Source organism: Tripterygium wilfordii, chromosome 6 (assembly GCF_013401445.1).
Source record: "Tripterygium wilfordii isolate XIE 37 chromosome 6, ASM1340144v1, whole genome shotgun sequence".
NCBI lineage: Eukaryota > Viridiplantae > Streptophyta > Magnoliopsida > Celastrales > Celastraceae > Tripterygium > Tripterygium wilfordii.
In genome coordinates, this window is record NC_052237.1 from 11,100,495 (window position 1) to 11,115,556 (window position 15,062).

Here is a 15,062-nt window from a genome sequence, read left to right on the forward strand (position 1 = left end):
TTTTCTGTACATTTACGTCCATGGTAGCTTGAGTGCAGGAAGTGCAGCATGAGGGAATGAGAATGATATTGATGTATCTATTGATGCTTGATGGAAATGAAGCTCATCGTGGGCTGGGTTACTTGCCCGACCCAGCATTAAGCAGGTTACTTGCCCAGCCCAGCATTAAGCCCTCGGACCAGGTTTGGGCCAAGAACATGCTTTGGATTAGTTAAAAACGCCAAGGGCCCAAGCCATAATATAAGGAAGGTCAGAGCTGGATATGTTTGGCCCATCTGTTGAAGCTCTCTGTCTTACTGCAACTGTGTTTCGCCGCATTGCTCCTTGCACCAGGTGTTGACTCATCTCCGCCGGAAAAGTTTGATCAGAAGTTTCAGTCTCCATTCTCCAACTCTGGTATGTAACAATCACTGATCATCTGCTTGAAAGCTTTATGCTTGTCTTAGCGATGTCGTAATTAGCTATTCTTTTGATACTCTAAAACAATATGGATTATGGAGCTAATGAGCTATATATCTTTCTCATGATCTCTTAAGTGTTTGATTTTCTTCTGAAATTAATATTTTAGGAATATTGTGGTTGTTTATGCTCTGTCTTGTTAGTCACAGTTGAACATCAAGCTTTAGATTCATTTTAATTGGCCCGGAGTTTCTAATAAAATTTTGAAAATGGTGGTATTCATTCGAGGCCAAAAAAACTATAGAAATTGGGTCGATTTTGAAGGAATATCATTGTGTCCCGAATGTGTGTATATCACTGAGAAACTTCGATGCTATATCTATGCTGATTCTTCATAAAGCAATATGCGCTTATGGAGCAGTAAATCAAACAGATTTGGAAGGAAAGATAATACTCCTGTTTTTGTTTTTCTAAATGCATATGATTTCTTCTATATCTCCTTTCTATCACATCAATTTTGAGATTCCTCATTGTGTAGTTCAAAGCGTGAAGAAGATAAGAGTTAACATCCCATGTTTGATTTTACGATTTTAATTGTAATAATCGTATCAAGGTTTTCTTTCGTTCTTTTGGCCTCTCTTGGTTTCAAATTGCTGTTCTTAGTATGAGATAACTTCTCTACACATAGCTGTTTGTAATAGTAAGTTTAAATTATTGAACCTCTTAACCTTTCTATTCTTGAGTAGTCAATTATTTGATTATTGCTTCGATTGCTTTTCTTTGTGGAATAAATGAGGGTCATAGATGGGAACTGGAATGTCATGTGGGAGAACTTGATGGCATCTTGTTCTAAGCGTTGTTGTACAGCTGAAGATTAATACGAGGTAAAGCTTAATTTCAGTCTCTGATAATTTGTGTTACGAATTTTAGAACAGTAGTTATGAGTTATTTTTTAGTCATTACTTTCTTGTATTGATCAATCACATTTTTTTTTTTGCTTTGCTGTATTACAATTCAACGTAAGGCTCTTTTTAATGTACATCTGAAAGCCCTTTTATAATACTGCATGATCTGTTGTCTGCAACGAAAGAGAGGGGAAAAAACATAATTCTTAATGAGGAAACTGAACCATATTTCCCCTTTTAGGAAACCAAAAAAAGAAAAAGAAAAAAAAATTCAGAATCAGATTTAGAGTTAAAGGTGAAGGTGAAGTACATCTATGGTGACTTTGGGCCGAAAACTTATCTGGACTCTGGAGATGCAATCCGATCATTATAAGCATGAGGTTTCTCAGGTGAAAATGGATGTCTGTATGGTATGATATAAAAGAAAGTAAGGAATCCCTGTCTATGGATAAAATTAAATGGTCCTTGTCTTTCTGGTGGATGTTAACATAAGTTTTTGCTTTTCTGAACTTCCTTATCTTGACAGTGATGGAGAAATTAGTGCTTTTGAATCAGAAACTAAACTTTTCAGTGACATCTGATAACCATACACAAGCATTATATTGCAAGTAGAAAGATTTGCTTTTTTCAATTAGCTTTGCAATATGGGTTTTATTTTCTTCTCTTTTACAAATGTGATAGTAACTTGGTAAGAAATTCTCTCTTGCCAATCACAGTGTTATTGGAATAAAATGCAGAAAGTGCCTGCTAGACGTAGACGGCCACTATGGGACTTGATACTACGTGGTTGCGATTATCAATCCATTTGAGATAACCATACACGACTTTTGGAGCTTCCTTATCAATCTCTACACTCACAACAAAACCTTGCTTCTGATATTTCTGGGTGAACTTTAGAGTATTGGGCTCTATCTTGATTCTCATTCCAGTTGGAGCGTCCACAATTGCCTGGTAAACAGCATTGTCATCGCCCACATTTGTGACAACCCTGGTAAACTTCTTTGATGATGAGGCTGTTTGGTTGTTATAAATGGCAATAAAGGAAGGGTAATTTAGGTCGGTTGGTTGTTGACTGCAATTCCAGTGACTTCGTCTAAGTACAGCACTCATCTGTTCTTTAGTGTAGTCGAGGCCGCATAAGAACTCGACATAATCTTGGAAACCCATGTCATAGATTAGTCCAGGCTCCATGGCTTTGTTTGGGTTGATGTGGCCTGCCCCAAAATCTAGAGGCGTACTGTAAACAATGCCATTTGAAAGAGATTGGGCTCTGATTGTTGTGCCATTATTATCCAAGTTATATGCTGTGGTCATTATAGATGATTGTATGGCTGCCGGACTCCATTCAGGGTGTACAGCTTTCAATAAAGCTGCCACTCCAGCAACATGTGGTGCTGCCATTGATGTGCCCGAGTATAGTGCGTAGTCTGTTGCCAGTTTATAGTGCCCTATTTCCATGTATGGCTTATTAGGTGCAACTGCTGCAAGAATATCGACTCCTGGAGCAAGAATATCCGGTTTTAGTATGGCTGGGGTGATCGGATCTGGGCCTCTTGAAGAGAAAAGTGCCACCTGAGGTGCTGGTTTGGTTCCCAACCTCGTCAATACAAATTGCATGCTTTTCACCCTTGCTTCATTTACCCCTGTCACATAATCTCTGACCAGAGTTCCAGAACCAGATGGTAGAATTATACTCGGAATGGAGTATTCTGTTGAATCTAAAATTGAAAATTCTGTCATGAATATTCCCGCAAGGGCACCTTTCTTGCGAAGCTCCTGCACTTGTGAAAAAATGTCGTTGTGGGTGCTATCACAAAATACTATTTTTCCCCTCACCTCAGTTGTATTTAGTGCTCCATTAGCGCATACTGCTTTAGGCCTAGAAGTGTTGCCATAGTACAGAAGTGCATCTTGGATATATACGCTTTCTGGATAATATGAGATTCCTTCAAAAGAGATCCCATTTTCTAGAGTCATTCTAGCGTTGAAACTTCTATCAAGAGTGCCAGCTCCCACTGTTGTGATCCAAGGGGCTCCATTGTGTGTTGAATTATGTGATGCAAAGTTACCGGCCGCACAAACAACCAAAATTCCTTTCTCAATTGCTGAAAGGGCAGCTATAGCAATGACATCCTTGAAGTAAGGAGTATTATCAAAGCCAAGAGACAAGGACATGATATCCACACCATCCGCAATTGCTTGGTCCATGCCAGCAAGGACATCACTCGCTGCACTAAAATCAGAATCTCTTGCGAAGAGGACCTTGTACATTGCAACATGTGCTCTTGGTGCTACTCCTCTTGCAGTGCCTCTTGCATATCCAAAGTGACTCACACCAAGTACATGATTCCCTGCGGCAGTGGATGATGTGTGGGTTCCATGACCGTCGAAGTCTCGTGGTGAGTTGTAATCGAATTCTTCATCGATTTTTATGCCAGCAGCCTGGAGACCTTTGCTAAAAGAGCGCGCCCCGATGAGCTTCCTATTGCAAAGAGAAGGACTAAATGCTGTGCCATTTTCACACAGGCCCTTCCATTTCTGTGGCACTGGTGGCATCCCCTTGTCTCTGAAGCTCTCGCTTTCAGGCCAAATACCTGTGTCAATTATTCCTATGATTACACCTTCGCCATATGATGCATTAGGCCATAGGCCGATGTCATTTCTCAGTCCAAGAAACTCAGAACTGTGAGTGGTATAGAGCTTCCCAAAGGATTCCTTATATGTGGCAACATGAGCTGGAGATTTCTGAATTTCAGATAGTTGAGAAGATGTGAGCCTAGCACTGAAGCCATGCATGGCATGGTTGTAGGAGTAGAGCATCAACTCTTCTTTGTCATCAACCTGAGGTGACAATGATCTCACGATGGACTGGTGCCATGACATATGGGTTGAGAAATATGCAGGCTTCTGGGAGTGGTCCATGTGAATAATGTAAGTCTGATATTCTTCATTCTCTGACACTGCATTGCCGACTTCCAATAACAGCAACAGCAGCAATGGCAGTATTTGGTAAAGAATCAGATTACAGGAGCTCATATTTGTGACCGATGATGATGATGGCGATGTTGGTCGAGTACTTATGGGTATTTGGTATTTATAAAGCCATTCCAGGTAAGTGGCGAACTCTTTGATGCTAGATCATTTGGCATTGTTTTACAAGCTGAATGTTATGCTGGCCGATTTTCCCCAGAAGTTCAGGAGAAAATACAATTTCATTGTTCCTGGATCGCGTCCAAGGCCAAGCGGCCTGAGCTGGAGTTTTTGTCATTGTTTCTATCATTATAATCAACTTGTCATTCATAGTCTGTAATGTTCTAATGTTTTATTCATTAATTTCGTTTTAATAAAAACAAAGTTGAAAAGGAGAACAGAAAGAATAATAATATCAGAAGCCAAGAACCAGCTCATCTAGGGCCAGACCACTCACCCTTTATTTGGCTTCTCTCAACATGGTCTGATTGCCAATGATTGCATTTATATAATTGGTTAATTATTAGAGAAATAATCGTACAGTACATCACCTTTTATTTAAAGTTTAGGGTTTAAAATTTACGACAAATATTATACTCTAAAAGTGTAAACCAGATTTGATGTGGTTTAGGTATTGAAGAGATAAACATTAAACAACAATGTTAAAGCCGTAAGCCTTTTTAGTTTCAATACGTCTCATCATACAAGTGCAACCAATGTCTTAAGTAAATCTCCAAATAGACATCAAAATAATGGGTCGGCAAAACCCAATTTCAAGGTAGGATTAAAATAAAATTTCAGAGTAAACCTTGTGATGAACTGTCTAAACGAATTTCATTGACCTGTGTAAGCCAAGAAAGGTCACCAAACTGCAGCTGGATCAACCTCTAACACACAAGAAATCCACCTGCAAAGCACAACCAGAAGACCCCCACAATCTCTGCAGAAGACAAGCTCAAGCTTCACTTGTGCACAATCAAACACAGGACAAATATCAACAACAAGATGGCTTTTGACAGATCAAAAAGAACACACAAAGATCTCACAGAACCTTCCAAGTTACTTTCTTAATACTTCATACGAGTACAACCACTGACTTCGTACTCAATACAGAAGAAAAACAAAAGACAAAGAGCATTCTAGAATAAAACACACGTGGCCCTACCAACACCACTTAAATACATATAAGTTAATACAAGGAAAGTCAAATACAACAAGCTTAAGTTGACCAAAATAATACAAGTCATGGCAAACCTCACTACAACTTAACACTCCTCCTTGAGGTGAAGCCTTGACACACCAAGCTTGAACTTCAACACTTCAAATCTGCCTTTGGGCAGTGCCTTAGTCAAAATATCAGCAAGTTGATCCTCAGAACTGCAGTGCATCAATTTAATTTCATCTTCTTTCACAGCTTCCCTAATAGCATGGTACTTAACTCTAATGTGCTTGGTTTTCCCATGTTGAACAGGGTTTTCAGTTATTGCAATGGCTGATTTGTTATCACAATGGATAATAGTAGCACTTTCTTGCTTATGTCCTAAGTCACACAACAGTTTCCTCAACCAAATTGCATGATTTGCTCCTGCTGCACCTGAGATATACTCAGCTTCAGCAGTGGATTGAGCAACCACAGCTTGCTTCTTTGAGCTCCAAGAAAACACATTAGTTCCTAGGCAAAAAACATACCCAGAAGTGCTCTTCATATCATCTGCACTCCCTGCCCAGTCACTGTCCACAAATCCCTCCAAACTGCAGTTATCATCCCTAGCATACCACAAACCATGATCAACAGTCCCCTTCAAATATCTCAATACCCTTTTGGCAACTCCAAAGTGTACTCGACTTGGAGAATTCATAAACCTGGATAATAAACTTGCAGCAAACATTAAATCAGGCCTAGTAGCAGTCAAATAAAGCAAACTGCCTACCAAGCTTCTATAAGGAGATGGATCAATCTTGTCTTCACCATCCTCCTTAGATAACTTTTCATTCACTACCAAAGGAGTTGCAACTGACTTGCACTTTTCCATATTAAATTTTTTCAGAATATCATTAGCATACTTCCTCTGTGATAGGAAGATGCCCTCATCACATTGTTGAACTTCCATGCCAAGGAAATAAGTCATCTCACCAAGATCTGACATTTCAAATTTCTCCATCATCAATGATTTAAAGGCTTGCACAGAAGCCAAATTTTTTCCTGTCACAAGGAAATCATCCACATACGGAGAAACAATCAAGTGATCATCACCGTACCTCACATAAAGGGTTGGTTCATTATCACTTCCCCTGAAGCCATGTTGTAGAAGGTAGGAATCAATTTTTGTGTACCAAGCCCTAGGTGCCTGCTTAAGGCCATACAAGGCCTTGTGGAGCTTGTACACTTTATCTTCACAACCAACAACTTCAAAACCTTCAGGTTGCTGCACATATATATTTTCTTCAAGTTCACCATTCAGAAATGCAGATTTCACATCTAAATGGTAAATCTTCCAACCACATTGAGCTGCCAATGCCACCAACAGCCTCACTGTATCATGCCTTGCTACTGGTGCAAAAGTATCCCCATAATCAACTCCTGCAAGTTGGGAATAACCTTTCACAACCAGCCTAGCCTTGTACTTAAACACAGTACCATCAGGATGCAATTTGGTCTTATAGACCCATTTCACACCAATCACATGCTGATTTTCTGGTTTATCAATGAGTTCCCAAGTATGATTTTTATTAATCATACTTAGTTCCTCCTTCATGGCTTGGTTCCACTCCTTGTATTGTGATGCTTCAAAATAGCTTGAAGGCTCCACAATTGCTGCACAACATCTCTCGTAAACGTCAGCAAGAGACTTGTGCTTAACAACACTTCTATCTTCATCATAATCAACTTCAGCTATTGAACCAGGCACTTCAGAAACAGCTCCAGTAGGCACACTTTCCAGCTGCACCCCCTCAACCTTCTGAACTGTTTCCTTCTCCCAATCCCAATAAGCATACTCATCAAACACAACATCTCTGCTAACCAGGATTTTCTTGGTCTCCATATTATACAATCTGTACCCTTTTGATTGAGAAGCATAGCCCAAGAATATACATAAATCAGATTTCTTATCCAGCTTGCTCCTTTTCTGTGACGGAACATGTGAATAACATATTGAGCCAAAGACTCTCAAATGCTTAGCTGAAGGCTTCATCCCTAACCAAGCCTCAATAGGTGTCATCTCCTTAACAGATTTTGTTGGTAATCTATTCAGAAGATACACTGTTGTGTAAACAGCTTCAGCCCAAAAAATCTTAGGCAATTTCTTCTCTAAAAACATACACTTAGCCATTTCCATCACTGTTCTATTCTTCCTCTCAGAGACACCATTTTGCTGAGGAGTGTAGCTCACAGTAAGCTGATGTGCAATCCCAACATCCTCACAAAACTGGTTGAAAGCCTCTGAAGTATATTCTTTCCCATTGTCTGACCTAATGGTCTTTATCTTCATACCACTCTGTGATTCCACAAGACTTCTAAACTTTTTAAAGACTGAAAACACCTGAGCCTTACTGCTGATGAAGTAGACCCAGCACATTCTAGTGAAATCATCAATGAACAACACAAAATATTTATTCTGACTATGGGAATGAACACTCATTGGTCCACAAACATCAGTGTGGATCAATTCAAGCTTCTTACTAGCTCTCCAAGCTGCATTAGAAGGAAATGTTTGTCTATGCTGCTTACCACACTGACAAGTACCACACACATCCTGTTCCACATGCACATTTGACAAATCCCTAATCAAACCACCATCAACTGCAGCCTTCAAAGAGCTCAAATTGAAGTGCCCATATCTATTATGCCACAAACCAGAATCATCTCTTTTCACATTAAGTGCAAAATGTTTTACAGAGTTGGAATGCAAAGTAAAAGAATTATCAACCATCTTTATCTTCACAATTTCTCTACCATCAGGAGCATTAATAGAACAACAACTATCTTTAAAACACAATTCATACCCCTTTTTCATCATCTGAGAAACACTAAGTAAATTATGCTTCAATTGTGGTACAAGTAAAACATTTGGAATGAGCTTTGTACCTTGCTTAGTATTGATAGGAACTGAACCTTTGCCTTCCGCCTCCACAATCTCACCATTGGCCAATTTGACTTTGGTTTTCACAGACTTATCCAAGGTAGAAAACATGCCAATATCCCTTGCCATGTGGCTTGTACAACCACTATCAACCACCCATGTATTCTGCCCGTGGGTCTGTGAAGTATCTACAACCATGAACAAATGATCATTATTCTTTCCTTGTTGTTCATCAGAAAAGTTAGCTTCTTGAGAAGCTGAACCTCCACCTCCAGATTCTTCTTGATTCTGCTTCAGCTTGCAGTACTTTTCAATATGACCAAGCTTCTTGCAATATCTACACTGAGGCCTACCATATTTCTGCCAGCAAGTCTTCTCAGGATGATTAGTCTTGCTACAGTGTGGACAAGGTGGAAATTTGCCCTTCTTGGATAAATCACCAGAACCACTACCTTCTGATGACTTCCCCTTACTGCCTTTATCACCAAACTTCTTCTTCCCTTGCTTGGAATTTGAAGCTTGCTTATTCTTGTGCTTAGCCTGGAAAGCACCTTCAGTGACATCTTCTTGTCTGAAATTAGACCTCTGTTCATGAGCCTGCAATTTACTACACAATTCTGAAACGGTAAGTTTCTTCAAGTCACAGGATTCTTCAATGGCAGAAACTTTGGATTCAAACCTCTCAGGCAAACTAATCATTATCTTCTCCACCACTTTGTGATCCTATACTTCCTCTCCATACAATCTCATTTGATTCACAAGTTCAATCAACTTGGTAGAATAACTCTTCACTGAGTCACTCTCCTTCATCTTCAACATCTCAAATTCTCTCTTCAAAGTTAACAATCTCTGTTGTCTAACCCTCTCACTACCCTGAAATTCATCTCTCAACCTATCCCAAGCCTCCTTGGCAGATTTAACACCAACAATCCTAGGAAAAATTTCATCTGACAAAGCTGCATGAAGAAAAGTGAGAGCTTTAAAGTTTCTTTGCTTCTGTTCAGCATGATGTTTCATCTGCTGGATAGTAGGGTTTTCTGACAAACTAGATGGATCATAACCAACCTCCATAACATCCCATAGATTATGTGCCATAAGAAAAGCTTCCATCTTTACACACCCGAAATCGAAATTCTCACCTGAGAAACCAGGAGGAGAGGGCAACGAAGATGCTGACATGATCTCTGTTCACAAGTTCTTAATCTGCCACACAGGTCCCTTAAGAAAACAATGCTCCGATACCACTTCTAAGCCAAGAAAGGTCACCAAACTGCAGCTGGATCAACCTCTAACACACAAGAAATCCACCTGCAAAGCACAACCAGAAGACCCCCACAATCTCTGCAGAAGACAAGCTCAAGCTTCACTTGTGCACAATCAAACACAGGACAAATATCAACAACAAGATGGCTTTTGACAGATCAAAAAGAACGCACAAAGATCTCACAGAACCTTCCAAGTTACTTTCTTAATACTTCATACGAGTACAACCACTGACTTCGTACTCAATACAGAAGAAAAACAAAAGACAAAGAGCATTCTAGAATAAAACACACGTGGCCCTACCAACACCACTTAATACATATAAGTTAATACAAGGAAAGTCAAATACAACAAGCTTAAGTTGACCAAAATAACACAAGTCATGGCAAACCTCACTACAACTTAACAACCTGCCTCCCAAATTATGCTATCCTTTTCACAACATACAAAAATGTTGGCTATGGTGGCTGAAATTTCAAACATCCTATCCCCGAAATACAGTCTTAACTACGCGACACGGGATGAAGAGTTCTTCCCATTGTGAGCTGAATCTGTCTGCACTCTGCACTCAGATGCCTTGCCTGCAAGATTCCTTCACATTGGAGGAAAACAGGTGTTAATCTCTATATGTTTTGATTTCTTTAATTTATAGTACCATAGATGATTTAAGCTGTAGTTACCTTGGAAGACATGGAGAGATTGACGGGAACATAATGTGCATGCATTGTTGACTCAAAAACTATTTTCTGAAGGGGGGATATGTGTCACTGACGATATCAGAGTAGAGGGATGTGGATTTGTGCATTGGCTGGGAAGGCTAAGCGCTGTTTGCATAAAGCTTTCATTTGCAGAAAATGTGCCATCTAATACATTGGTATTCAACAATCCAATTCCTTCATCAAAGCCAGTTCCAACTGTAGACCCGTGCAAATGCTGTGATACTCCAGGCAAGCACACAGGGTGCAAACTGAGTTCATTTCTCATTGATAGCATCTACAAGAAAAATAACAATGAAAATGAATAGCAAAAAAATTGTGGTTAATATGACATTCCACCTCTGAGCTATATATCTTTCTCATGATCTCTTAAGTGTTTGATTTTCTTCTGAAATTAATATTTTAGGAATTTTGTGGTTGTTTATGCTCTGTCTTGTTAGTCACAGACTCACAGTTGAACATCAAGCTTTAGATTCATTTTAATTGGCCCGGAGTTTCTAATAAAATTTTGAAAATGGTGGTATTCATGTGCTGGAACCCTTGACTGGAGTTTCGAGGCCAAAAGAACTATAGAAATTGGGTCGATTTTGAAGGAATATCATTCTATCCCGAATGTGTGTATATCACTGAGAAACTTCTATGCTATATCTATGCTGATTCTTCATAAAGCAATTTGCGCTTATGGAGCAGTAAATGAAACAGATTTGGAAGGAAAGATGACACTCTATCTGTTTTTGTTCTTCTAAATGCATATATGATTTCTTCTATATCTCCTTTCTATCACATCAATTTTGAGATTCCTCATTGTGTAGCTCAAAGCGTGAAGAAGATAAGAGTTAACATCCCGTGTTTGATTCTACGATTTTAATTGTAATAATCGTATCAAGGTTTTCTTTCATTCTTTTGGCCTCTCTTGGTCTCAAATTGCTGTTCTTAGTATGAGATAACTTCTCTACACATAGCTGTTTGTAATATTAAGTTTAAATTATCGAACCTCTTAACCTTTCTATTCTTGAGTAGTTAATTATTCGATTATTGCTTCGATTGCTTTTGTTTGTGGAATAAATGAGGGTCATAGATGGGAACTGGAATGTCATGTGGGAGAACTTGATGGCAACTCGGTCTAAGTGTTGTTGTACAGACCAAGATTAATACGAGGTAAAGCTTAATTTCAGTCTCTGATCATTTGTGTTACGAATTTTAAAACAGTAGTTATGAGTTATTTTTTAGTCATTACTTTCTTGTATTGATCAATCACATTTTTTTTTGCTTTGCTGTATTACAATTCAACGTAAGGCTCTTTTTAATGTACATCTGAAAGCCCTTTTATAATACTGCATGATATGTTGGCTGCAATGGAAGAGGGGAAAAAACATAATTCTTAATGAGGAAACTGAACCATATTTCCCCCTTTAGGAAACCAAAAAAAGAAAAAGAAAAAGAAATTCAGAATCAGATTTAGAGTTAATGGTGAAGTGTGAAGTATATCTATGGTGACTTTGGGCTGAACACTTATCTGGACTCTGGAGATGCAATCCGATCATTATAAGCATGAGGTTTCTCTGGAGAAAATGGATGTCTGTATGATATGATATAAAACGAGAGTAAAGAATCCCTGTCTATGGATAAAAAATTAAAAATAAAACTGAATTTGTGAATTTATGCAAAATTAAATGGTCCTTGTCTTTCTGGTGGCTGTCAACATAAGTTTTTGCTTTTCTGAACTTCCTTATCTTGACAGTGATGCCAAAATTAGTGCTTTTGAATCAGAAACTAAACTTTTCAGTAACGTCTGATAACCATACACAAGCATTGTATTGCAAGTAGAAAGATTTGCTTTTTTGAATTAGCTTTGCAATATGGGTTTTATTTTCTCCTCTTTTACAAATATGATAGTAACTTGGTAAGAAATTCTCTCTTGCCAATCACAGTGTTACTGGAATAAAATGCAGAAAGTGCCTGCTAGACGTAGACGGCCACTATGGGACTTGATACTACGTGGTTGCGATTATCAATCCATTTGAGATAACCATACACGACTTTTGGAGCTTCCTTATCAATCTCTACACTCACAACAAAACCTTGCTTCTGATATTTCTGGGTGAACTTTAGAGTATTGGGCTCTATCTTGATTCTCATTCCAGTTGGAGCGTCCACAATTGCCTGGTAAACAGCATTGTCATCGCCCACATTTGTGACAACCCTGGTAAACTTCTTTGGTGATGAGGCTGATTGATTGTTATAAATGGCAATAAAGGAAGGGTAATTTAGGTCGGTTGGTTGTTGACTGCAATTCCAGTGACTTCGTCTAAGTACAGCACTCATCTGTTCTTTAGTGTAGTCGAGGCCGCATAAGAACTCGACATAATCTTGGAAACCCATGTCATAGATTAGTCCAGGCTCCATGGCTTTGTTTGGGTTGATGTGGCCTGCCCCAAAATCTAGAGGCGTACTGTAAACAATGCCATTTGAAAGAGATTGGGCTCTGATTGTTGTGCCATTATTATCCAAGTTATATGCTGTGGTCATTATAGATGATTGTATGGCTGCCGGACTCCATTCAGGGTGTACAGCTTTCAATAAAGCTGCCACTCCAGCAACATGTGGTGCTGCCATTGATGTGCCCGAGTATAGTGCGTAGTCTGTTGCCAGTTCATGGTGCCCTATTTCCATGTATGGCTTATTAGGTGCAACTGCTGCAAGAATATCGACTCCTGGAGCAAGAATATCCGGTTTTAGTATGGCTGGGGTGATCGGATCTGGGCCTCTTGAAGAGAAAAATGCCACCTGAGGTGCTGGTTTGGTTCCCAACCTCGTCAATACAAATTGCATGTTTTTCACCCTTGCTTCATGTACCCCTGTCACATAATCTCTGACCAGAGTTCCAGAACCAGATGGTAGAATTATACTCGGAATGGAGTATTCTGTTGAATCTAAAATTGAAAATTCTGTCATGAATATTCCCGCAAGGGCACCTTTCTTGCGAAGCTCCTGCACTTGTGAAAAAATGTCGTTGTGGGTGCTATCACAAAATACTATTTTTCCCCTCACCTCAGTTGTATTTAGTGCTCCATTAGCGCATACTGCTTTAGGCCTAGAAGTGTTGCCATAGTACAGAAGTGCATCTTGGATATATACGCTTTCTGGATAATATGAGATTCCTTCAAAAGAGATCCCATTTTCTAGAGTCATTCTAGCGTTGAAACTCCTATCAAGAGTGCCAGCTCCCACTGTTGTGATCCAAGGGGCTCCATTGTGTGTTGAATTATGTGATGCAAAGTTACCGGCCGCACAAACAACCAAAATTCCTTTCTCAATTGCTGAAAGGGAAGCTATAGCAATGACATCCTTGAAGTAAGGAGTATTATCAAAGCCAAGAGACAAGGACATGATATCCACACCATCCGCAATTGCTTGGTCCATGCCAGCAAGGACATCACTCGTTGCACTAAAAAGAGAATCTGTTGCGAAGAAGACCTTGTACATGGCAACATGTGCTCTTGGTGCTACTCCTCTTGCCGTGCCTCTTGCATATCCAAAGTGACTCACACCAAGTACATGATTCCCTGCGGCAGTGGATGATGTGTGGGTTCCATGACCGTCGAAGTCTCGTGGTGAGTTGTAATCGAATTCTTCATCGATTTTTATGCCAGCAGCCTGGAGACCTTTGCTAAAAGAGCGCGCCCCGATGAGCTTCCTATTGCAGAGAGAAGGACTAAATGCTGTGCCATTTTCACACAGGCCCTTCCATTTCTGTGGCACTGGTGGCATCCCCTTGTCTCTGAAGCTCTCGCTTTCAGGCCAAATACCTGTGTCAATTATTCCTATGATTACACCTTCGCCATATGATGCATTAGGCCATAGGCCGATGTCATTTCTCAGTCCAAGAAACTCAGAACTGTGAGTGGTATAGAGCTTCCCAAAAGATTCCTTATATGTGGCAACATGAGCTGGAGATTTCTGAATTTCAGATAGTTGAGAAGATGTGAGCCTAGCACTGAAGCCATGCATGGCATGGTTGTAGGAGTAGAGCATCATATCTTCTTTGTCATCAACCTGAGGTGACAATGATCTCACGATGGACTGGTGCCATGACATATGGGTTGAGAAATATGCAGGCTTCTGGGAGTGGTCCATGTGAATAATGTAAGTCTGATAATCTTCATTCTCTGACACTGCAATGCTGACTTCCAATAACAGCAACAGCAGCAATGGCAGTATTTGGTAAAGAATCAGATTACAGGAGCTCATATTTGTGACAGATGATGGCGATGGTGGTCGAGTACTTATGGGTATTTGGTATTTATAAAGCCATTCCAGGTAAGTGGCGAACTCTTTGATGCTAGATAATTTGGCATTGTTTTACAAGCTGAATGTTATGCCGGCCGATTTTCCCCATAAGTTCAGGAGAACATACAATTTCATTGTTCCTGAAACGCGTCCAAGGCCAAGCGGCCTGAGCTGGAGTTTTTGTCATTGTTTCTATCATTATAGTCAACTTGTCATTCATAGTCTGTAATGTTCTAATGTTTTATTCATTAATTTTGTTTTAATAAAAACAAAGTTGAAAAGGAGAACAGAAAGAATAATAATATCAGAAGCCAAGAACCAGCTTATCTAGGGCCAGACCACTCACCCTTTATTTGGCTTCTCTCAACATGGTCTGATTGCCAATGATTGCATTTATATAATTGGTTAATTTTCAGAGACATATCATAGATGCAAAT

At 39.5% G+C, this 15,062-nt stretch overlaps 2 protein-coding genes across 2 annotated transcripts; both read right to left on the minus strand.

Moving 5' to 3' along the window:
- Positions 1-2,021: 2,021 nt before the first annotated feature.
- On the minus strand, positions 2,022-4,512 carry LOC120000907 (subtilisin-like protease SBT3). The gene has a single exon (XM_038849073.1). It carries the CDS (start codon positions 4,338-4,340, stop codon positions 2,052-2,054), a length of 2,289 nt encoding a protein of 762 aa, XP_038705001.1. The 5' UTR covers positions 4,341-4,512; the 3' UTR covers positions 2,022-2,051.
- Positions 4,513-12,254: 7,742 nt separating this feature from the next.
- On the minus strand, positions 12,255-14,962 carry LOC119999478 (subtilisin-like protease SBT3). Its single transcript, XM_038847061.1, has one exon. The coding sequence runs from the start codon at positions 14,584-14,586 to the stop codon at positions 12,298-12,300; it is 2,289 nt and encodes a 762-aa protein (XP_038702989.1). The 5' UTR covers positions 14,587-14,962; the 3' UTR covers positions 12,255-12,297.
- Between the last annotated feature and the right edge of the window lie 100 nt (positions 14,963-15,062).

What these genes read in the sequence shown, in the direction of transcription:
- LOC120000907 (XM_038849073.1), bottom strand. Translation starts at nt 4,340, where the DNA reads ATGAGCTCCTGTAATCTGATTCTTTACCAAATACTGCCATTGCTGCTG.
- LOC119999478 (XM_038847061.1), bottom strand. Translation starts at nt 14,586, where the DNA reads ATGAGCTCCTGTAATCTGATTCTTTACCAAATACTGCCATTGCTGCTG.